The sequence below is a fragment of the Arvicanthis niloticus genome, chromosome 10 (genome assembly GCF_011762505.2).
Source record: "Arvicanthis niloticus isolate mArvNil1 chromosome 10, mArvNil1.pat.X, whole genome shotgun sequence".
NCBI classification, from domain to species: domain Eukaryota; kingdom Metazoa; phylum Chordata; class Mammalia; order Rodentia; family Muridae; genus Arvicanthis; species Arvicanthis niloticus.
Window position 1 is genome coordinate 21506020 of NC_047667.1, and position 25142 is coordinate 21531161.

The 25142-nt window shown below is 47.8% G+C and overlaps 1 protein-coding gene across 2 annotated transcripts in view; it reads right to left on the minus strand.

The window, feature by feature from the left end:
• Nucleotides 1-19351, minus strand: part of Tmcc2 (transmembrane and coiled-coil domain family 2) — a 32997-nt gene extending 13646 nt beyond the window's left edge. Inside the window, exons 1-2 of one of the 2 annotated variants that reach the window (XM_034513060.2) lie at nucleotides 18657-19351; nucleotides 8434-8958 (exon numbers count right to left, since the gene is read on the minus strand). In XM_034513060.2, the coding sequence (XP_034368951.1) occupies nucleotides 8434-8958; nucleotides 18657-18863 (732 nt within the window). In that variant the 5' untranslated portion in view covers nucleotides 18864-19351. Of the gene's footprint in view, nucleotides 1-8433; nucleotides 8959-17582; nucleotides 18037-18656 lie in introns of those variants that run through there. The other variant, XM_034513061.2, reaches the window with a different exon arrangement.
• Nucleotides 19352-25142: the final 5791 nt, after the last annotated feature.

Here is a 25142-nt window from a genome sequence, read left to right on the forward strand (position 1 = left end):
CCTGGCTTGTGTTGGGCAAACCAAATTCACTTCTTTATGGTACTCTGCTCCCCAGAGGAGGACTTACTGGGAACAGGCCCTGAAAAAGGTGACCCAGAGGAAATGGTATCTCCTTTCTGCACAATTTTTAGGACACAAAGTACCCTCTACCCGACCCCATTTGCCACAAATAATTGAGGACATTTTTTTTTTTTCCTAAGCAGGGGATTGAAACACAATTCCTGTAGGCTCCCGCTGACTCAAGGGCTCTGAGCTTACCAGGAGCTGATATGATTAAACAAGAAATATGCACAAAAGCACTCTGCAAACTGCAGCATGCTGTTTGACTGACTGTTGGTACCAGCATGTCCCAGAGGCATGCCTACAAGACCAGTGAGTCCCCAGAAAGGTAAGTAGACAAGAACAGGGCCTGGGTAACATTTGAAGTTGTCTTCTCAGGAGGTGAAGAAACCTTATATAATGAAGTTAATATTACAGCACTTGTCTATCCAGGGCAAGGTTCGCCTTTCCAGCTGCCCTCAAGGGGGCCGCTTGATCACAGTATCACTATGGATCTGATTTAGCTTTTGCTGAACATGCTGAATTATTCACTAGCTATGGAGAACACGCCAGCTCTGGGGTAGGGGTAGGGGTATCAAGAAAGTTGTAAGGAAGAGAAAGGAATATACTGGAAACTAGACTGGCAGCTGGGGTCGGGGAATAAGGGGACACAGAGGACCTGTAGAATATTTGAGGAGCAAAGACCACTAAGATATGCTTGGCGATCTGTTTGTGACATCCTGGCACCTGTCCCTGGAGGAAAAGGAAAGGTAGAAGAAGGCCTTACTCTAACCTCTCCACTATAGCTCAGGAGAGCCCCCCAATTCTCTGAGAATCCTCAAAGGGCTGCAGTGGTGTGTATTCTGTACCTCTGTTTTTATTCCAGAGTTTCTGCCCTACAGGGATAATGCCAGAAAGTACAAACTGCATCGAGAACAAGACACAGATGCAAGGATCAAGTTAATGGTACTGTATTTCCATTGCCTCACCTGGCACAGAGGGACCAGGGTCATGTTTCTCATCTCAGGGATGTGGCAGATGCAGGGGAAGAGCGTTCTCGGTAGCTTGGAGATGTGTGCCAACTCCCATGACCCATGCCCATATCCCAGTGCTGGCTCCACACAGTCTGGAGCCTGATGACAGAGTCTGCTTACTGCTGACGGTTACTAGCCCTGGCTGGGAGCTCACACCCAAACCCAGAGCACACCTTCTTGGGCACAGCATGGCTGAGGGAGCCAAGGCTAAGAGAGGTAGAGATGGAGCCTTGGCTATAGTGTCCTACCCGTGTCTAGACTGGCATGATCTCAGCCCCATGGCTATAGACAGAGCTCATCTCCCACAGGCCCTGGCCTGAGCTTAGTAACAGGGGTTAGGTAACAGTGGAGTTGGACAACTCATACACAGTATCTCGGGCAAGTACACTCCAGAACCCATAGCTAATCCGGAGGGCAGAGTATGTCCACCCAGAAAATCAGTGGGGTAGAGAAAAGGCAAAAGAAGGCTGCCTTAGAAGCCAGGAGTGTGCTGGGGCAAGTAGTCCCAGCTTTAGTTCTGAAAGAATGGTGCTTACGACATCTGGCGGCAAGGGCAATCTTTATTCTTTGGCCCCTCTCACATCTAAACAGACCCACAACAAGGTGAAAGTCTTCATCTGAACATGAGGAATAAAATCACACTAAAGTAGATCTTGACTCTCCAGGCCCAACAGGATATACAGGGCGGCAGGGGGCTCAAGGTTTACTAAGCTGGATAGCGCAATGGTTTAAGGCAATCAAAGCCACCCAGCCAGGCCTAGGATGGCAGGGGCCTCGTGGATGAGTAGTCCACGGGCCTCTGGTGCCTAGGGGACTTGTTTGGAAATCTCTCTCAGCAATCAGCCCCGCCCACCACTGAGCCAGCAGACTGTTAGACATAAATAAACCAGGGCCCTCTGGGCATCTGCCAAAAATTCAGTCTTCTTGGCAAGAGGTGGGGCTAAGGGTGGGCCCCTTCCCTCACCATCCTGAAAGTAAACAGGGAACCTATTTACATGGGGTAGGGAAATTTTGTTGACGAATAAATCCTTGGGAAGTACACAGGATGTCCTCTATCTGCCCTGGGCTAGGAATTGAGCTGCACCTCATGGCTTCCCCCTCCACTGTCTGTCACTAGAGATAACACCTGCAAGTTATAGCAAACTGTTCATGTAGGACAACCTCACCCCTCACCACCTTACCTCTGTGTGACTATGGAGACCCTACTCATTCACCCTAGCTTATCCCTGGGGCAGCAGGGCAGAGTTCACTGGCTGCAGGATTCTCTCAAAGCTGTCCAGACCCTGGCCTTCATGGCTCCTCAACCAGAGGACAGAAGGGAAGGGAGGACCAAGCCAAGATCAGAAGCTAGCCACACTGCTAGCTCCCGTGTCATTCCCCTCTCGCCAGCCTCCAGCATGATACCTTGCACTGGTCCAGGATGGACAAGGCTGGGTGGGGAGTGTAGAGACAGCTGAGGAGAGGAGAGATGCTGAGGGATGCCCAACCATACACAGAAAGAGGAAACAAAGAGAACAGAAGCTTCTGACTCCACATTCTCCAGGAGTTCCTTTCTAAAAGAGAAAAAGGAAATGAAACGGAGCGGGGGAAGGGGATAGAAGATGGGGAGTGGGAGGGGAGGAGGGAGGGAGAGGTATGGAATATGTCTCCTTTACTTTCAGAGGAGCCAAATGGCCTAACCTAGCTAGTGTCTCCTTCTCCATACCCCAGAGCTGGTTCCCCGAACTTAGGGCCACACACAATGTTACCCTCTTTGTCTGCTCAACTGTGATGACCCAGTCCACTGACAAATGATTTTCCCCTACTTGACATATAAGTAAGACTGAGAGTGTTGACCTTTCTTGGTGTCACACACATAACAGAAAGCAGAAGGGTGGGTGGGGTTAAGGGAGAATGATGTTATTTTTAATAGGGAAATAACTAAAGGCAGAGATTAGCTGGATCCGGAGGAACAAATGATAGCCCAGCTCCCACCATCAGGACTAATTTGCTGCCCTGTGAGGCCCCATTTGTCTCTGCCACACCCTGATCCTTCAAGTAAGGGCTCTGGATCCCTGACTTTCTCTGAGTGGGTTCTGTGTGAGCCCTTGCAGGGCCAGCAGGAACCCTAGCTGCCTTCGGGTGTTTTGGTAACTCAAGCCCTACCAGGGTGCTCTGGTCTAAAAGCCAGCTGGTGAGTTGCAAACAATGGTGAGGGGTGTGGGGACTGGGGGAGGCTTATGAATTAAAAATAGATGCTAGTAATCGCCAGGGAGCCTGCAAGAGAGCATGTGGGTTGTGTTTACTAGAGAGAAGAATACTTCCTATTCATACTCAGACCACATGCTTCTCATGCCAGCCAATGGCCTCTGGGTCTGCAGAATCAGATGTTGGTGCTTAAAGCTTTAAGGTGGCTAGAAGATCCTTCTTCCAGGGACAGGAAGGCAATTCTTTCTCTTCAAGATCTCAGGGCCATATCCATCTCCAGAGGGACAGCCCCAGGTCCAGCAAGTCTATAACTTGCCTCTTTCTCAAGACCTAGTTGGATGCTCTGAACAAGCAGCCCCTCCCTTCTTGAAGTACTTCAGTCTTTACTTGTGAAACAGTTTGTTATGGAGGTGGACCAGGCTAATAGCATCAGAGCTCACAGTTCCAAATCAGAACAGAGATAAGAAGCCAGGCTTGGCGGCACACACCTTTAATTCCATGACTTGGAAGGCAGAGGCAGGTGGATCTGTAAGAGCTGGCCTGGTTCATATAGCAAGTTCCAGCCAAGGCTACACAGTGAGACCCTGCCAACAGATAGATAGATAGATAGATAGATAGATAGATAGATAGATAGATAGATAGATAGATAGCAAAAGTTAAATCTTAAAGAAAAAGAATAGGAAAAAGTGGTCTGGAGAGATGGCACAGCAGGTAAGAACACTAGGCTGCACTTCCAGAGAACCCTGGTTTAATTCCCAGCACCCATATGGCAATTAATAACAAGCAGCCATTTCCCCAGCCATCCCCCAGTGAGGTTACCCAAGGCTTTGGGTCTGGCCTTCCATATACAGTGAAAAGAAATTCTCTTCCCACACACCATCCAGACACAGTGTCAAGATAAACAGTGGGATGGGAAAGCCCCCAGAAAGCTGTCCAGCTGGCAACCTGCTCAAAGTACCCCCTGTCCCTGCCTTCCAAAGCCGCAATCATCACTGGATTCTGAAGGTGCCTACTGTCCACCTATTATTCCCTGTCTTCCCAGGAAGCTAGAGAACTCTAGGGGAACTCTAATTAACTGGAAGTTCCGAGGACTACCTCCCCCATCCCACAAATTCAAGTCCCTCCTGTGACAGGATTTTTCTAAATAAAAGCTTGAAACACACTCAGTGACTCACCCATGAGAGGTGGGCCCGGCTGCTACTGTACAGGCAGAGCTTTCTCATTAAGGGCTGAACAACCTGGTTCCAGCTGGTGGGTTCCACCAGCTCTTGGGTTCAGGAGGCCACAGCCTTGCAGCCAAGTGCATTCAACCTCCCCCTGACTGCACACTTCTCCCAGGAGAAGCCAGGCTTGCAAATGCAGTCCCATCATTTTAAACGCTATCTATATGCTGACACCTCCCAAATTTATGCCTCCAGGTTGGATCTCTCCCCAGGACTCCAGACTTGTTCATCCTGCTGCTTATTTGGCATTTCTACAGGGGTGTTTAATAGCTGCCTCAAACTTAACACAGCCAAAACCTAGCTCTGCCTGCATCCCATCAAAGGAATTGCTGTTCAGTTTACCACCTTCCTTGCTGTTCAGCTCACAGAACTGCAGCCAGGCCCTAAGCCATGAGCCATCTATGACTTCTCCCGTTCTGTCATGACCCATACCCAATCCATCAAATACCCCTGGCCTTGACATCTGAAGCAAATTGAGAGTTCAGTCAACATCCTTACTACAGCCATTCCACGCCAAACACACCAGCTTCCTACCAGACCCCTGGCTCAACCCTGTCACACTATCAGGTCAGTTCTCACGGGCCAGAACCAGTAATCTTATATCAAATTTTCTAGCACTTCTTCTATCACTTGAGGGAAAAAATAATAATCCTAAATCCTTTTCCTGGCATATTGGGCCAATGTAATCTGTAGTGTTCCCCAGCCTCCCCAGCCCCAGCCCAGCCTGTCTCTGAGTTTATGCTGTGTTCTCTGCTTTGCTGCCTCTACTCTCTATCCACACATTGTCAGAGAAGCTTCTCTGACCACCCCATCAAAATAGTATGCCCACCCACATTCTCTGCCTTCATGCTCCACTTCTATTTTGCTTCTTAGCACTTTTCCTACCAAATACATCCAGTAGTCACAGTGGTTATCTCCTCCCACCAGGATGGGTGATCCCTCACTGCAGGAAGTTTTTCTTTCATTCATTGAAGTTTCCTTCATGCCTAGAATAGTACCTGGCACTTAGAAGATGCTCAATAAATATCATCAAATAAAGGGGAGCACAGGAAGGCACAAGTGAAATCACTCAAGAAGGGAGGGGGCATCTGCTGACTTATGGCTGCTGTCTGAGACTCTGCTAGGGACTGGTGTCCCAGGACCATCTGTGGGAAGTCTTTTTTCTTGAAGAAATGTAGAATCAGTGTTACATGTAGAACATATGCAATGACTCAACAACTCATGGTCACAAATGATTGCAAAGTCAGCCTGGATGTGATAATTCTGCCAAAGCAAAACCTCGGGTCTGACAAGTTGGTGGCTGAGCCACCACTGATTACCAGTGCCCCCTACACAGGTAGGACAGCCTGGCCTGGTGGGAAGAGCACTGGACTTGGGATTAGGATCCCCAGGTTTATACAACTGTGCCACAGGTTCTGAGCTGTGAGTTTAACAAGGCATACCTCTCTTTGGAGATATTTTATACTATACTAAAATTTGGGCTCTGAGAGTATGGCTCATCTGGCTTAAGAAACTATTTTAATGAATCCACAAAAAGAATTGTCTATATTGGAAGAGCATCAAGCCAAACCTAAGCCACTGTCCACCCAGTGCAGGTGGGCAGTGACGGCTGAGTGCATCAACTCCCAAATAATTCTAAGAGCCGAGATGCACAAGAAGTCACAGCCAGTGTTATAAAGCTCTGGACTTTGTATGGGGAGTTGAGCTGGTGACCATCTGGAGCAGAAACACTACAGTTGAGTGTCCTCGGAACCATGTTGCTAGAGATCCCACTAACCTGTCACTCCCAAACGGGGCTCCACAGTCACCTAGCATTTCTCCTACTTTGCTCTTTCCACTGTGCCCATCTTCTGTGGTCCATCCTCCATAGGTAGGAAGCTGCCCATCAGCAGGCCCTCCCTGCAGCTCCTCTTCCCAGGGCAGCCCCGTTCCCCATACCTCCTGTGCTCTAGAAGTAGGGCCATTCACTTCCTCCAGCTCTCGTGGGCAGAGCAGCCTTCAGCTTTGAACTCCCTGCTGTAGCAAGTTTCCTTCCTCTGCCCTCCACACACCAGGCTGTCTTTATGTCTCTCTGACCTCTGCCATCATTCACCAAGCAATGCCTGTGCTCATAGCTCCCCCTCTACCAAGCAGATCACCTAACCTCTGAGCTTCTGACACATCAAATTAAATCTCTTCCCTTTCCTTCCCTGTCTGGGCCATATCTCCCATTTCTCAAGATACCAAATCCTTTCTTCTTCTTCTAAAGATCAAATCTAGGGCCTGGTACGTGCTAACACACTCTACCACTGAACTGTATCCCTAGTCCTTGTTTTATTGAATGTTTCACTATGTAACTCAGGTTGGTCTTGAACTCATGATCCTCCTGCCTTAGCCTCACTAGTGCTGGGATTATAGGTATGTACATTCACACCTAACCAAGTTTCCAGTTCTTAAATCCCAGTGGCATCCCTGTCTCCAGCTCCTCCTTATGCTCTCTCTTTTTGCTTGCTCTGTAACCCCTGGCCATCCCCCATCTCCTCCACATCAGCTTTCTTTACCTCCTTTGCAAGCCAAGATTTTGTGCTAGCTCTGCCATCTTTGCCTTCAGCATTTCTCCCATCAATCCTTCAGCCCTTTATCTCCTGATGGAGTCTATGAGAGAAGAAATGAATTACAGCCCTGGAGCCTTTGAGGGGCACCCAGCTGTGGCCCAAGAAAGGAGGGAAGGAGGGGAGAAACCTATGTGGCACAAGCAGCAAGCAGGGCAGAGTGGCTGCCTGTCCCTTCTACATCAGTGGGATCTGCCTTAGCCTCTTCACTCAAAACAACGTCCCCTTGAGGATCCACCTCACCCACATCAGTGACTTAAGCCAATGCTGCTTTTCCCTGCCAGCCCACCCCCAGGCTCACTGCCAGTACCTGCAATAGGACAGCCCCTCTCCCAGACCCTGCTTCCTCTCCCTTTCATTTGCTTTGTTTTCCTTAGCCTCTTTCTCCACTGATTCTGACTCCCCAGTATGTTGTGAATTTCTCCCCTTTCCATTCTCATGGCTACAGTTGCCTCGGCTCCTCCCCCATCCCCTTTCCTAATCTACTGCCTGCTGTCCTAATCACTCTCTGTCCTCTTCCCTGCCTAACAGCCTCCCAGAGCTTCACTTGACTCCCAGACTGGACATGACATGAGCCTCTGTGCTCTGGCCTCTGCCTCCCTGCGCCTCCACAAGCAAGCAGCACATGCCGCCAGCTCCTTTGCTTTGCTGTATACCAACCTTCCCTGCCTCCGTCAAGATTTAGTTCAGAAGAGTCTTGCAGAAAGTCTCTGGCCGGTTCCCCTCCACCCTCACTGTTTACTGTGCTTCCAAGCTCCGAGGCATCCGCCAAAGCCTTTCCACTCATCCACTAGTGTTTCTAAACACTGGGTGGCATGAGATCAGCCACACTAGCTTGTTCCCTCCTGTAACATCTAATAAACACTCACTTAACATTTGCTACCCAAATAAACAAAGGAGTTGGATACATTCATGAAGTACCAAATAGCACTTCATGGATTCCTTCCCTTCTTTTTCAGTTGGTAATAATCACAGTAAAGAAGTCCAGGAAGTTACCTATGCTAACTCTTTACTCTCACTGCCCCCATATTCAATTGGCAATACAGACAAGCAAAGAGATACAGTGGCTAGTTAATGCTGCCAATAAGAAGAACAACTAGGCCTCAGCCTCCTCAAAACACGTTTAAGGAAAACAAACCGAAATTACTATCAGCTTGGGCAAACGACCATTTTTGAAAAAACAATCCCCTAGACAAACAAAAATTAGTGCTTGGGATAATGCACTCCCGTGTTTGGCTTGTTCATATCCTGACTCCTCAGTCAGGACAGATAACAGGGAAGCAAGCATCAGCAGTGCCAGTCAGAGCGCCAGGTCTACCTCAGAGGTTTCATCGTGGCTCTCCTTTCACCCAGACTTACCTTGTCCCCGATGTTCTCTGCCTCCTCGGCCAGGAGGTATGCACTGCTGCCATCAGCCAGGAGCAAGGCGGTGTCGGTGGTAGAGGAGGAACGGGGTCGGCCCTGATGCTGGTGCAGGATGGCGGCCAGGCTGCTGTCCTGGGGGGCCTTACGAAGCAGGTGAGGACTGCCACGCTGTGGCTCCAGGGAGCTGCTCTTGGCGCGGCGGCCACTGCTCCCGCCACTGCTGTGCAGGCTGGCGCCCCGCTTGATGGAAGGCCTGGAACGGATTTGTTGTAACACCCGGTTGAAAGCAGTAGGTCGGGCAGGAAGGTCGTGCAGGGACACTGCATAGGAGACACGGTGCATCTCCGGGGAGCGTTCCTTCTCATCTGGGGAGTCCTGATCGGATAGGCCCTGCTGTTGCTGCTGTTGCTGGGCCTCCTGAGACGCCTGGTGCTCCCTCTCCCGTGACCTGCGGCGGCTGTGAAACAGGTGCTTCAGGCCGTGGCCAAACATGGAGCCCTCTGAGAGCTGCTGGATTTTCTTAAGGGGGAAAGATGAAAAGCACTGGTTAGTGGAAAGCTCCTGGATGTCTTGTCAGTTGGGGTTGAAGATGGGTCTATTCATGAAAGACCAGAGCAGCTAGTATAGACATCCGAATGCAGGGATCCCTATGGGTGGCCTGCCATGCCTACAAGGTCATCTACCCTTTGGTTTCTAAAGTAAGTTCAGATTTCTAAACAGGATGTTCTTAGGCTATAGCCTGTGGCTTAGTAGCACATAAGTAGTACATAGGCATTCCTGGATTATATCCTTCTCAAATGGTCTCCCCAGCCTCATTACCTCCTTTCTTCTATGTCAGACTGTCCTTCAGGCTGCACTGGGGCATTGAGATCACTAAACATGCCTTCTACGGAGGTCTCATTGTGACAGTCCTTGGAAAAAGCAGGTCCATATAACCAGGATATACCTCTGAAGCAGGCTCTACTAATTCGGCACCCAGTGGAAGCCTTTCTCACCAATCAAACTGCAAGGTGTTAATGTACCTTGCTAGAACTTCCTGCTTCACTTTCCCCATAAAGGGACTGGTCCTTTCTAATTCTTCTATCTGGGATGTGAAAGTAGTGTCTGGGGATTTGGTAGCCAATGACAGAGGACAAACACATGCCAGAAGAATCTACAAAACCTACCTCTGTCCTCATGTCTCTCCTATGACTTTCTGATACTCACAGCCAGTTAAGTTCTGACATAGCTGACAATGAAATAAACATTATTTTTCTGAGCCTAGAGTATCTACTGCTGTCTACACAAGGCCTTCATTTCCCCTTAAACTAGAACCAAGCTGAAGCCCTGGAGCCTGCTGATGCCCTGCTGTGGCACTGCCCCAAGAGACTCCAGCTGCTACCCCTAACCCCCAGCACTGCCCAGGATAAACAGCTGGTGGACGGGCTGCCAGGGCAATTGCCATGTAACGGCAGGCAGCTTCCCCATGAGAAGATGGCTTATCTGTGTAGGCCACGTCTTCTGAAGAGCTCCAGAGCTGTGGGAAGGTGGGTGGGACTTGAAGACCAGGGGAAACATTATACTTTGTCCTCTAAGAGGGAAACAGAGCCAAGTTACTGAGGCTCAGGAGCCACAGCAGGGTTTTCTCTGTGCCAACATCTTATAACCTCACAAAGTAACCTACATTTATTTTTTAAATCATTAAAATAATTTTTTAATATTTCTTTAGAGAGGCAGCACCCAAAGCCCACTTGAATTTATACTGGGCAGAACCAAAATGCCCAAGGTAGAGTAACTGGTAGCACACATGTGTCATTAACCGCAGAGTGAGCCAAAAAATTAGACATGTTAGTTTTCTTTCTTTTTTTCCTTTTAGAAACAAACAGAGCAAAAGTTTGAGCATGATGAAAGCAGGAAAGCATAAGTCTCCACCTTTTGAGTGTCTGTCCACTCAGTGCTACCTGTGGCTAGTTGCACCTATGCTTCCGTGAGACCACCAGACCCTCACCAGCACAAAACGGAAGGATGCTCATTCAAGCCCTACAGTCCACCCCTGGGGCCTGGAACCTCACAGGCTATGTCTGTCCATCCCGACACCTCACCATGAGCTGAGTTTGGAGATCTGTTCTCTCCTGCATAGTCTCATTGTTTCCCCAGATTCCTACAAAAGCAACAACCACACGCTGGCACCCATAGATAGGGAAAGTATTTCTTCTGAAGAGCTGAGGTCTGGAGCAGCCCTAGAAACAGGTCTTCCATGCCAGGTGCTCCCAGGGTTGCCGTTCCTTCAGAGAGGCAGCACCCCAAGCCCACTTGAATTTATACTGGACAGAACCAAAATGTCCAAGGTAGAGTGGAAGGTAGCACACATGTGTCATTAACCGCAGAGTGAGCCAGACTGATCCTGGCTACAGCTGAGTTACCAACTCTCTTTCTCACATGGCCAAGCCCAAGCTGACGCAAGACTTCCAACAAGACACCTCCTGGCCCTGGATTTTGCCCAACTGTTCCCGCTAAATACACTACATCCTCTGAACTTTCTTACATTCTATTCCAGGCCCTTCCCCCACACCCTATTCCTAACTTGCTTCTCCAACACAGAAGCCCCTCTTTCCCACCCACTCAGGGCGACAATATTTCCCCTAAAAGACTTTAGTTGAGTTCCTGGGTACAGAGCCCTGGGATCTGGTGCATTATGGGGCAGGGGGTTAGAGAATCTCAGCTACCCACCAGCCATATCCTCTCCACCCCTACAACCCGTGTCTAATTTGCTTTTAAAATTATACAGAGTGTTTTCAACTTTTGCTATCAGTCTAACCTGACACTAGTCTTATTCCAGGAGTTTATAACTGACAGACCATAGTAGCCATCTTCCATTTTGCAGATGGAAAAAAAAAAAAAAAAAAAAAAAAAAGACTGAGGCACATAATTGTTGGGTGGCTAATTCAAATCACAAAGATGAGCCTCCAAGCTCTAGTTGAATTTACCTCCCCTGGCCCACACCTGGCACGAGACTACAGTAGGTGTTGCATCTCCTAGGACAACAGGATCTCCTAAGGCAGGATCAAAACATAGAAAAATCTATCATAAAAAAATCTAGTCAGGAGGGAGGGCCACTGAACTGTAGGGGGTTCTGCTCAGGCCTCATCACAGGACATGGGTCTCTAGTCACGGGTCTTCAGATCAAATCTTCATTCTCCCTCCCCAGGTGCTCTGCATGTGAAGGATCTTTGCACCAGCAGTGCTCAGGACTCTTAAAAGTCCACAGAAGATATAAAGGAAAAGAACAAAAAGTAAGTCAAAGAACAAGATGGGGTGGGGGGAGTAAGAAGCAAGAATAGCAGGATGACACACGGGCCAGCTGCTTCTACCTGTGGGAGTCAGTGAGATGGTTAGGGTTTTGACATAACATAATGAGGGGAAAAAAGAAAAAAAAAAAAAAAACCCTCAGTTCATATACATACCCAGCCCCAAGTTTCAGAAGTGAGGAAAACCATGGCGACTAGCTCGAGGGAACTTAACCACCAACGCAGCAGAACGCGCCACCTGCTCTGACTAACAGGTTCCAGCTTCTAAATGTCACTCACTTGCTCTCCACACTGACTTTTGCTTTGCTCCAGCTGCCAAAAGCCACTGCCGTGGCCAGATGAAACCATGTGTCAAGAAGAGACCTGCGAGGCTGAAGAGTCAGGGATGGGGCACAAGCTCTCTCTATCCATAGGGAATACAGTGTGTCCCCAGGCTAGCCAGGGGGTAGCTGGAAAGGGCAGCTTCCAGCTCACCTGGGGATGGCAGTGAGGGAGTCCTACTGACCCTCCCCTGGAACTGTCTTCAAGAGTAGGGAGGACTCATGCTCTCTGGGCGGTGCTGTGTTCTCAGGAAGAATGGTGCTCTTTTCTGAGAACCCTGTGGTTTCTGAACAGCAGGCTTCAGCTGTTCTCCTCCCTGGGTGTGGGTCCAACAAAGGGAAGTTTGCTCCAGATTCTGCAAAGACAGCTTAAAGATGTCAAAAGGAAAAGGCTTCAGGGTGTGGTGTCCTTGGCACCATTTGTCTACAACAACATGACCTAAACCAGTATCCAATACCTGCAGGTCCCTATGTCCTCATCAAAATCTCGGAATCGTTCAAACGGTCATGGGAAGACACAATTAACAGAGCTAACGAGCCCCAGGTATCAGCTGTTTAGTCTTCCTCCACTGGTCTGGCATCCCCTCTGCCCTAGCACAGACATGGCTGTGAGGACTCACGGGTGCCTAGGTCACCCTGAGCCTTTATAAGCCTAGGTCGCCAACGTTTCCTCTATTTATAGGGTCTCTATGGAAACAGGGCCAGCTTTAGAGAACGAGTCACTAGGAAAACCCACAGAGACTGTCAGGATCTTGAGGGCATTGTGAAGTCTCCACTGCCCCCCCCCAAACAGCCAAGGCAGGCTGCAGAGGGGGCAGGGTCTGTCCCCCTACCCCCAGGCTTCATGCTGCTGACCACAGAGTGGTGGAGAGGCAGCAGCATGAAGAGGCTGGTTCCCAGCCTGCTTAGGGTTTCTATTGGAAACATAGCGATGGGAGGTTTCTGGATTCCTTCTTCTTCCCCAGGATCTATTCACATCCAAAACAACAAACAAAAGCAGGCCTTACTTACACCAAGAGCAGTTGAGTCCCAGTCCGACCCCCATTTGAACTCTTGTGCCTTTTGTGCTTAGAACAGTCTGACTGGAGATAAGGAAGGTCAGCTGGGAAAGGTCACCTTCACCCACTGGGGGTCTCTGCATAGAACTAACTCATGGACCCCACAGGAGACTTTTTATTAAAGTTGCCATTGAGATATGTGTCCTCCCTGCCTCTGCCTGTCATAGCGGTCCCCTCTGCCCGCTCTCTGGTCATGCCAGCATCCATGGCATCCCTCTACTCCAAACCCATGAGGGCTCATTATGTGCACATTCATTGCCATCAATCATGTGCTGTCTTTCGACTTTGCTTCTAGAGTGCTCTCGAAGGGCTCTCCTACCTTTCCCCCACCGGTTTGCAGAATCCTTGACAAGATGAGTGGCTACCGAGCCGCAGCTGTCTCACCTATTACCAGGCGGAGACCTCATGGCAAACCTGGCTATTACAATTTACTTATTTGTTCCTAGTCTACAAAAACAATCCTAAAAAGTGATGTAATCCTTAGAGAATCGCCTTCTCCACAGGCTTACTCTTTTCCAACATTTTAAAGTGCTCAGCTGAGCAGTTTTTTGCTTGTTTTCTAACCCAGATCCCTCCTGCTATGGCTCGAACCCGTCTCCATCTATCATCTTAGTAATTGCCAAGAATGTGTTGGCTTGGAAGGAGAATGATCTTGTTGTCCTCACAGATGGCTCAGGGAGGGTTTGCTGGGCATTGGTGCCCTTGCGGCTAGCTTCCTTTCCTACAGCGGCTATCTCTCGGCTAATGTGGCTGGAAGGGGGAAACCTTTGCTAGTTTGGTTTGAGAAGTCAAATCCACAACCTGCCTGTCCTCTTCCAGCTTCACAAATGACAGACTCCTATGTTTAGCAGACAAGAGTGGACCCTTCTTTATGGACTCTTGTTTAGCCAGGGCCTGGGTCCAAAGAACTACCATCCTATTGGATGGGCATTTTCAAAAGATGCCAAGTCTCATGGAAAAGGTAAACACAGGTGATCTGGGGTTGTAAGTAAGACCACCCATCACTCCCCAGCACCTTCAAACCTCTCCCTATCCACAGCTGCACTTAACCTTACCTCCATATTCACAACCCATTCAATGTTTCAACTCCTTGTAGAGGAAGACACTCTTGCTGTGATTGGCAGCTAAGCCACAATTGGATACACACACAAAAAAAGAAGCACATTCTGTAAACACTGAATTGCAACTAGGGCAGCTGGGAGTGAATCTAGAACCCAATATGTGGCAGAACAGAGAGCTTCCTTTGCCACATGCTTCCCTGCAGGCCCTAGCTCCTCCTGAGCCCACACACAGGGCTGCTCTGAATATTGTTGCAGGCTGGGGGTGGGGGGCCATCCGGGGCTTCAGGATCCAGTGTCCTCATACGGTAAAGATGTGTCAAAACTAGCAACTTGAGCATTCTCGGAGCTCTCTGGTCCCCGGCACTGACAGGGAAAGGGAGCAGGGTAAACACTATAGTGAGGTCTAGGTTCCTGTCATCTTACAAATCCTAGCTAGGCATTCTCCTCGTTTGTTAGTTAATGCTCTGCCCTTTCTTTACTATTCTGATCTCAAGCCACCTCCTCTTCAAGCGTTCTCCTTGATTAAGGATGCTCCATGTCCCGTATTCCACTGCATGTGCCCCAAGCACGCTGAAGCCTGGGGGTCCTGGGGGTTTTCTTGCAAGTGTTTCATTCTGGGGGCCCTGGAGGCTTTCCAGAAAACGAAGGCACTGCCTTGCTGAAGAACTAAGTTTCCATTTCCTGGGTTAGGTCTCCCTCAATCCTGCTTCCCCTGATGAAATCTACCTCAGGGCCCCATGCCCCACAGATTGCAGGGACACTGTACCCCAGGATAGCCATACTCCACTGAATCATCCAAAGTCCCAGGATACTCCAGCCCATCCCCACAAAGTATCGAGTCTTCTCCTTTATTTAAAGACTGATAACACACATTTTAACCAGCTCCTGGCCCTTAAAAAAATAAAATAAAACAATAGAACAGAAAAGCAGAGGGTCGGGGATATCAATGTTATTTTGTGAATAGATGACCTGTCTATTTCTGCTTTTATTAAACTGCACACATGTCTCTCTGTGGACACCTTTATATGCATGTCCTATTTCAGTGTTTATAATAACATCTTTCCTTTTTAAAGCATCCAGTTATCTGTTAGTCAACAGACTAACACAAGCCTACCCTAAAAGAACAGGGAAGGAACAGGAGCCATTCCTAGGACACTGAAACACCCTCGAGCACCCATACAGGAAACCCACCTAGGGTTCAGCTCTAATTTCCCTTGGCATCTGTTGTTTTCCCTGCCCTTCACTCAGTAGGAAGAGAGAACAGAATACGCTATGAACAGACAAACAGGCCCTGAGCCTTGAGTCAAGAGCGCTTCCAACCAGACAGGAACAATAGAAGGTGGAACTCCCCTATTTTCTTTAAGAAATGATCATGATACTGTTCAAAAATCCCAGGGGGGAAACCCAGCTTTTATCAGGGGACAGAGCACCTCTGGGACCTTTCCCTGGCTAGTATCCCCAGGCTTTTCCTCTCAGGAAAGGCTCTGTTCCTGTATGAAGCAGTGGGATTGGAATGGTGGGAGATGGGCAATGCCTTCCCCCAACCTTGGGCTTCTCCTGGGTTCAGGACAGAGCTGCACACTAAGCTCAGCCATTCTCCCAGACTTCAACTACAGGCTGTATTCTGAACCCGATCTCCGTGTGCAGAGTTCTTCTAAGCTCCTCCCCATACCCCTTCTCATTACAGCCAGTCTCCTTGCTAGAGAATTCTGTTACACTTGTGGTCAGCCAGCAGTGTCTCCTCAACAAGCAGGGACTCTGGATAGCAGCAAAGGACAGAATCATGAGATCAAAAGAGTTGCTGTGGTTAAAGAAATCCATGTTAAACTCTCAGGCTCCCGTTACATACTGTCTGCTGAGATCTCTCCCCTGGAGGATACATGCTTTTACGAAGCTCTGGCAAAGCCTCAGAAGTGTTTGCACAAGCCTCCTGTGGGGCCAGGCCCATTTGCAGGTTGCTTTTCTGTTATAGTTACTGTTTAAAAATGTTACTATGTAACTATTTCTCTGACACCACCCCCCACCCCCTAATCACAGATTCCAAACTACCACAGAAGAAATTTACAGTGATGGAGGGCTTGTCTAGCAAGCTCAAGACTCTGGTTATGATCTCAGGAAGTCCATCCCCACCTCAACCTCCACATAAAATAAACAGAGAAATGCACATCACAGTATGATCCTCCTTGAAGGACCAGGGACAGCAGAAGCCCCTGACACTGCTGGCCATCACTGGCAGAGCATCATTCAGATCTCTAGCAAAGACTGAATTCTCCTCTTTCTCTCCTACTACGGAGGTGCTTTAGACAGAGCTTTCCATGCCTCTGCTCCTTGCTCAACAATCAAGATGATTGTCTCCATGACACACAATCAGTCACCATGCCTGGAGCTGTCACAAGAAAATAGAAGAGGGACTAAAGGACTGAAAGTTCCTATCTCCAAGTTCAAAAGCAAAAGCAAGCCAGAGCTCCTGAACAGCATCAACTAAACATGGGCATGGGAGACGGGCACTACAGATTAAAAAGTAATCGCATCCTTCTTGGTGCCATTATCAAATTTAGAACAAGTCAACTCCCACCCAGTTCCAGAGACAATGATAAAATTTTTCCACTAAACTGTCAGCCATGAAAAACTTGTCCAGCACTGGAAAACAAGTTTGGCTACATTCCAATATCCCTTGTTCCTTTCTTCAGAAAAGTTAAGTGACATGTCACATTTTGGTGGCCCCCGAGTCACGTCTGATAGGGAGGTCTCTGTCCTGCAGTAAACATGTTGTGATGAGGCACACAGAGATAAACAGGCAATTGCTGTGTGTCTCCCTGTGCTTGCATGAGCTTAGGTCCACACTGCCTGGGCTGTATAGAAGTGTGTGTGTGTGTGTGTGTGTGTGTGTGTGTGTGTGTGTGTGTAGGTGAGGGTCCTCAATTCTTCTTCAGGACGGTTCATCAGTTAACATAGTGTAGTCAAGCACAGAGTTGTAGCTCTATCTGCCCCTGACCAAAATGAATGTCATCAAAGAAGATGACACAGGATGGTACAGACGAGGAGCCTCGGGCAGCTTTATAGACACAGAGAAACTATAGCCCCCTTACTACAGCCAGCAGAGGGAGGCCAAAGGATCGCTCCCTGTTCCACTCAGCATTAAAGGGACTTCTTTGTGGTTGCCATCTCACTTAGAACAGAAAACATGTCACTTGGGGGAGGGAATGACACTTCTTGGAGCCTGGGGAAATCACAAGCTTTGTGAAGAAAGCCTACGTGTCAACAGAGTCCATCATTAGGTATAAGGTGGGTGGAAAGAGGTCAGGTTTGCAAAACTTCCATAACAATTTAAAAGTCCACACAAGAAGTGAGTGGGCTCCCTTCTCCCAAAGGACAAAATGAACACACACAGACACACACAATCACACATGCACTCACCTGGCTTCCTGACTTTGAGCTGCTCAGGCCAAAGGAGGACTGTCATTAGCTTATTCTAGTGAGCTTCTCAGGGCCCACAGCCACACTGCCCACAGCCATTTGTATACAGGCTTTAACCTAACGGGAGTCCTTTCTGCTCCCCTATCCCAGACCCTGCACCCTTTCCGGAGAAAATTTCCAAGGCATCAATCCCCAAGGCATTTAAGTTCCTTCCCGGGGCTGACATCTCTCTCAGCCCAGTTGTGAGCTGGCCTGAAGGGCCTGAGCTGGCAGTCCCGATGGTAACTCCAGCAAAGGTACATTATTTATTCTGGCTGCTGCTGTAATTGATACGGAGATATATTCAATACAGCTCGCCAATTGTCTGGAAGACCTCAGGCTGGAAAATAAACAGCTCCGAGTGAACGGCCCTTTCCAATTCTGGTTCTAGCTGCCCGGCTCAGCATGTGTGCAACTTGAACCGAGGCCCCAATCAGCCTAGGCTCTGCCCTGCCACCTGTCAGTTCTCCACCCTGGGGGTTGGTTCAGGAGGCAGAGACGATCTCCAAGCACTAGCTTAACCTCTGGCTCCACCTAACGGCAAGACATCTACACCCCCTTTTCATCGATAGACAAACTGAGCTTCGTTCAGGAAGATGCTCAAAAAAATCCGCACTCGGGGGAGGCTAATTGGCATAGGAAGGTAACGGTCACCCTATTTAGCTTCCCAAGCTACAATCTTCTTCTCTAGACTTCCTAAAGAAGGGAGAGTACTGTGAACTTTCTAAGTTAGCATCTTAGATTTCTCCAGCCCTTTGTCTGCAAATAGCGTTTCACACACGTTCTTCAAACAATCTCAGAGGAGTGAGTCATTAGAACGTTTGCTGAATAATGAAGAACACAGAGGCCTGAGATGGAGCTGATAGACAGGAACAAATGGTACCTAGCTTCCCCCTCCGGACCTAGCCGAACATCATTCATCCTCTCTGACCTCTGCGAGCTTCCCCATCACTTTTATTCGGTTAAGACACTTCTGCGAGGGGTGGGGGGAAGCTACGTGGCAGGCTGGGCTTCCTGGAGACGGTCTGCGCTCACCTTTAAATCAGGAGGCTTGCTTCGGGGACCCGGGTTGGGTGCCACCGCAGCGCCAGCATCTGAAGTTGGCCCGCCAGGGGAGTTAGCACTCGAGGCCTCCCCATGCCGGAGGTCCGCGCCTGGCAGAAGGCAAGCCGCGTCTTCCATCCCAGCCCCATCCTCCTCGCCCTGCTGTTGCTGCAGCTCGTCCGATTTGCACCTCTTCATGGTGTAAGTGGGTCGGCAAGGGGAATCTGTCCTTCTAGCGTGCTATCTTGGAGAGAGACCGCACCCCCCCTCTTGCACTCAAAAGACCTGGGGTTTAAATTATGGACGAGGGGAGTAGGCAGATCACGAGTTCTTGAATTTAAGAAATTATCTTTTTAAAGGAGGATGAGGGAGGGGTGAAGAAGGGAAGCCTTGGGATAGTTCATTCCGACCTGGGGAGCGGAGGCAGGTCGCGGGCGAAGGCGGGCTGCAGCGGTCCTTAGGCAGTCACTGGCGCGGGAGGTGGGCCGCTCCCGACCCCCAAACTTTCTGCCTCAGGGCCTCGCAGGGCTGCGGGCAGCTGGACCACACCGCGCATCCCTGCCCGCAGGCCGGACTGCTGGGCCAGGCAGGGCGCGCGGGAGCGGGAGCGGGCCGGGCGGGTCCCATAGGGCCGCCCTGGGCACCCGGCCCCGCCGCCCGCCGCCGCCCCGCATGGGCCTGCCTCCTCCCGCCCGGCGCCCCGCTCCTCGTTAGCGGCAGCGCAAAGCTGCGGCCACAGCCCGCCGCGAGCGCGGCCTACCCCGCCCCGGCCTCCGCCCGCCGGCGCCAGGGCGAGGCGAGCGCAGATGGCGCCGCCCGCCAATGGGAAGGCCGGAGGGCTGCGCGACGGCGCGCGGACACCGTTGTAGGCTTGGTTGCACTGCACGTCCCCCGGGAGGGTCTGGAGGGCTGAGGCTGTGTTGGAACTCAGCGCTGGGCCGGCTTTGGAGCGACCTCTCCCAGGCTAGGCCTTCACGATCACCCCGCCCATTCGCTTTGTCGTGGGGGGGGGGGGCACATTAAGGTGTTTATCATCAGTCCCCTAACTTTGCGCCTTATGTTATATGCATCCCTTCACTTAGAAACAGGCTGGTCCCTTCTAGAATACGTGTTTGAGTCACAAACCCATGCCTACCTTCATAGCTACAAAAGCAAAGGAGAGGAACTGTTCTGCCACATCCCCTCTTTCTCTGTTTTAAATACACATCTCATGAGAACGTGGGCTTCACGTTTAGAAATTCGGCGCCCCAATACATGTGAGAGTCCCCTGCTCACTGGAAGCAGCTGTTAAACAGGAATGGGTATTAATGGTAGGTATTAATGATACAGAATAGGAAAGGAATGTTACGTTTGCTCCATACTATCGCCGAGCAATTTGGAAGATGAGAACGGATGAGGGGTTACCAAAAAATGGAGAGTAGTAGTATTCTACTACACTAATAACTATTCTTTCTGCAAACTGTATGCAAAACGTCTTTGGCGTTAATGTGTTGCCCTAATTCAGCAGTCAGTAGTTCTCAAGGCATAAACTGACTGGGACCCGCATCACCACCACCACCACCACCACCTCCACCACCAGGGGATCAGACAGAAATACAAATTCCTAGATACTACTAAATCCAAAGTTATGGACCCAAAGATCCGTGTTTCACAAGCCCTTTGGGTAATTCTCACGCACTGTAACATCTGAGAAACACTGGCCTGGGCTGCTGTGAGAGGCTGCGCCTCCCTGTGAGTCAGAGCTTTGTCTGAAGGATTTTACAGTTTACCAGTCTCTTTCACACTCATCAAACCCTTCTAGCCTCACTTCGGTCCCACTAGTCTTCGAGTTTCCTAACTCTGTTAAGCTTCCCCTCACCCTTTCCAATCTCTTATTTTGATGTGTATCCTTAAAGAGACCAAGTTGTTAAGAATTTACTCTATTCAGGGAGCCACTTTCTAAACTGAGCTGCTCTGTTTTTAGAAGATGGGAATTTAGAATGGGCTGGGAATGAAAAAAAAAAAAAAATATCCACTACACAGTATCAGGCACAATTTGGGAATACAAAGCTATAAGCCTTTCGGATTTTCAATAGTGAGGAATGGCAGAGTGCCAGAGCAGATCGTGGGCAGGGCTAGACAGCCGGTGAGGAGCAGATTCCCGTGGTACACAGTGCTCTCTGTCTGAGCTGGGAGACGTATAGAGACCCCGAAAGCATGAGCAAGTCTTGGGTAGCAAGGAGTTTGGGACACACAGTGGGCCCTCCCTGACTCCAAGCTGAAGAAAAGCAGAAGGGATTCTTCAAGAATCCTTCAAGGATGGGGCTGAGGATACGGCTCAGCAGTTAAGAGTACTGGGCTCTCCTCCAGAGAACCTGAGTTCGGTTCTCTGTGCCCAACAAGCAGCTGACAACTTATGTCGCAGGGGACCCAACACTCTCTCTGGCCAGTTCTCCTGGCCTGCCTGAGCAGCAAGCATTAGGCACACACATGGTGCAGAGTCATACATGCAGGCAAAGCACTTGTATGTATGAAAATACAATAAATACATAAATACATACATAACTGAGACGTGAATAACCACCGGAAGCAGAAATCATCATAGTTTTTGTTTATGCTTCATTTCTTTAACAAATCGATAATCATCCAAGTTTGATTTTGAGGCAGTGCTTCACTATATATAGCTCAGGCTAGCCTCTAAATTGTAATCTCCCTGGCTAAGCCTCTGAGGGTTGAAATTAGAAGCATCTGGCTTAAGTTTGATTTTTTTAAAAATAGTATTACATATATATTATGTCTGTGTTAGTCAGGGTTCTCTAGAGTCACAGAACTTATGGAATGTCTCCATATATTAAGGGAATTTAGTAGTAGCTGCTCAACAGTCCTATGAGGCTAGCTGCTTCAGCTGGTCTTCTGTATAAGCTGGAAGAAGTGGGTTCTGACAGACGTGCTGGCAAGTAAGTGCAAGCAGACAAAGAAGAGTCTTCCTTCTTCCAATGCCCTTATATAGACCTTAGGTAGAAGGTATGGTGTACTACCACGCCTGGATTTGGAACTTGCTCTGTCCCAGGCTGGCCTTGAACTCAGAGATCTGCTTTCCTCAGTCTCCTGGGATTAAAGGTGTGTACTGGGTTGCATGGGCTTAAGCTTTTCATGGCCACTGTGCCTCAAGATCTGAATCAAATGTGTGTGTCATCCCACGTCACGATCTAGGTCAGACACTTGTGCCTTCCAGTCTCAAGATATGCATCACAGATGTGCCCTCCAGTTCTGGATTGTAGTTCATTCCAGATGTAGTTGACAACCAGGAATAGCCATAACAACAATGTCCAAGGTGTGAAACAGATCAATAGGAAGTCTTCGGTGTGTTTCATAAAATTGTCTTTGTTTTCCTTCTTTCCAGGGTGAGTTACTGGGACTCACTAAGCATATGTTCTACCACTAAACTATACCTCCACTCCTAAAGCATGTTCAAGTTTCCTAGTTATTTTGAAATTGTGGTAATGGCCACTATATACTTCTTAGTATATACTATATACTTAGTATATACTATATACTTCTTAGAGTGTTGGGTAATATACATAGCCTGGCATATACAGGCTATGACCTCTATCTCAGATGTCATCCATAGAATTCAGATAGGTCTCAGCTACTTCTGAATTTCACAACTACAAAAAACATACTACAAAAAAAATGCTACTTCAAAGGAAGTTTAGGAGTGTCATCATTGGAGAGAGACCTAAGTGACCCATACCTACTGACTTGAAGCCAGTGGCAGATTCTCATTGGCCGTAGAACACAAATAAGTACCCGAAATCTAAACAACTTGAAAGTACTTTGGCTGATTGAAATCCTGCTTTAAAGGATTGGATTAATGATCATCTTATTGTTCTTTGTTGCTTTGAGAAAACACGAGCACAAATTGTATGTTTATATTTAAGGTAGGACAAACCTTTGCAAACTTACAAAGCAAGAGGCTATGTTTGGCATATAGGAGTAGAATGTCTCATTCTGTTTTGACACATCTACTTATTATAACTAAATCTGGTATAGTGGGAAGACTGCTAGTCTTGTCTATTATTATTATTAATTATTATTATTTTACTTATTCACTTTACATCCTGCTCACTGTCCCCTTTGGTTACTCCCTTCCACAATTCTTCCTCCTTCCCCCTCCCCTTTTCCTTTGAGTGGATGGGAGCCCCCTGGGTATTCCCATCAAGTCTCTGCCTCCTGAGTTTGGGAATTAAATGCATGCGCCACCACTGCCCCCGGCAGTTTCTCTTTTTCTTAACAGTGAAAGATTCTTGGATGATCTCAGAAAATTGTTAAGTATGATCTTTTATTCTGTTAAAAGTTAGGAATTTTTTTAAAAAAAAAATTTTTTTTTTTTGAGACTGAGTCTCATATAGTTGAGGCTGGCCTCCAATTCACTATTGTAGCCAAGGATACCCTTACCTTCTGACCCTCTTGCCTCCACCTCCCTAGAAACACATTTTAAAACAACATTTAAACATCAAATGAATAATGAGTTATCAAGTTGTTGGAGAGCTAAGATTTAGCATATCGAGTGGAACATTTAGAAGGGAAAAGCACTCTCAGGACTAGCTATAATTTTGATCACTGTATTTTTATTTCAATGTCATTACAAGTACTTCTTTGTTAACGCAGTTTTTCTCCCTTTTCTGTTGGAGAATAACACTTCCACTCAGTGCTATCATAAAAAGAAATCAAATTCTTTTGGATTAGGAGTAAACTATGCAAATCACCATCAAAGAGATTGGCTGGAGTGTTGATGATGTCACAATCCCACCACCTAAGCCTAAGGTTCTTACTGGCTCTTGTTGGAGCCAGGGAGCACTGGGAAGGTTTTATATCACTCCACAATTGCAGAAAGCCCTGAGCTTATCTAAATTTTGCATTTTTTTCTGGTTTCCATAAAATGTACTCAGAGCCTTTTAGAGGTAATTCTGTGCAGCCCTTTAGAACAATTCCTTTGTAATCCATCAAATAAAGCTCTTGTGTTTTAACCACTAGTCACTTTATTCTTAGACACCAAGAACTGTCTCAGTTTTCTTGCTTTTAGCTGAAATGCCTACTATATATATAAGTATGTGTATGTGTATATGTATACAATACAGAATATATTATTCTGTATATATACAGAATATATATAATACAGAATATATATTACATATAATATATGATAATATCATATACATAATATATGTAATATATAATATGTAATAGATATAATATGTAATATATAATATCATATTATGTTATATATATTCTGTATTATATACATAATATACATATATATTTTCTGTATTATATATATAATACAATTTTCTCCATGGCACAGACCCTCTTATAGTTAACTGACTGTATTCCAGAGGACTAGGCAGGTCCAGTGCTCTCACAGTAGCACTGAAATCCCAATGTCTGCCTCACTCCTAGGACCAGAATATTTTCTAACTACAGCGCAAAGCTGAAAGCTCACATGTCTTCTTTCAGGTGGGATTCATATTCTTTATTTTGGAAACTAGATGTTCCTCAGCAATGGGAGAAAAGTCATGATTATCACATGACCAGAGAAGATCTGCGAAGCATAAGTCTTAGATGTATTGCTTTATGGAAGCCGGGATGGTAAATGGCTTTCTCATCTCTAAAGAGAGCCCACATACATTTTTGGACAACCAGTTTCCTAAAGCTTAAAATTCTAGACCTCAAAACAAAAGAAAAGGGGGCTGAGGTGTTCATACGCTTGGCAAACAAGCTTGAGGGCACCTACATAAAAAGCCAGATATGACAGCACGTGCTGAGGAGGCAGAGCCAGGAGGACCCTTGCAGCTTGTTGGCCGGCCAGCCTAGCCAAGCCAGTGAGCTCCAGATTCAGTTAGAGACCCTGTTTCAAAAACAAGGTGAAGAATCAAGTGAAGAAATGCCCATGCTGGTCACATGACTAGTGTCAGTAAACCCTGAGTGAAGCAAGCTGAATGAGCAAGATGGCTCAGTGGGTAAGGACGATTGCTGCTAAGCCTGATGACTTATGTTCAATTCGCATTTACATGGTGGTAGGAGAGAATAAACTCCTGCAAGTTGTCCTCTGACCTTCACACATGTGCCACACACATGTTTAAGTACACACACACACGCACACACATACACACACACAGACCCACAGGTACCCAAGAGTGCTTGCTCATGAAATACACACACACACACACACACACACACACACACACACACACACACAAATAAAAAGAGAAAACACCAATTTTGCTCAGAAATAACCAATTGTCTTAGTTATGGTTTTACTGCTGTGAAGAGATACCATGACCAAGGCAAGCCCCTCACTTTTTAAAAGTAATTTTATTATTTTTAAATGTTTTATGTTCATTGGTGTTTTGCCTTCATGTATGTCTGTTACAGACAGTTTTGAGCTGTCAAATGGGTGTTGGGAATTGAACCTAGGTCCTGTGGAAGAGTATTCAG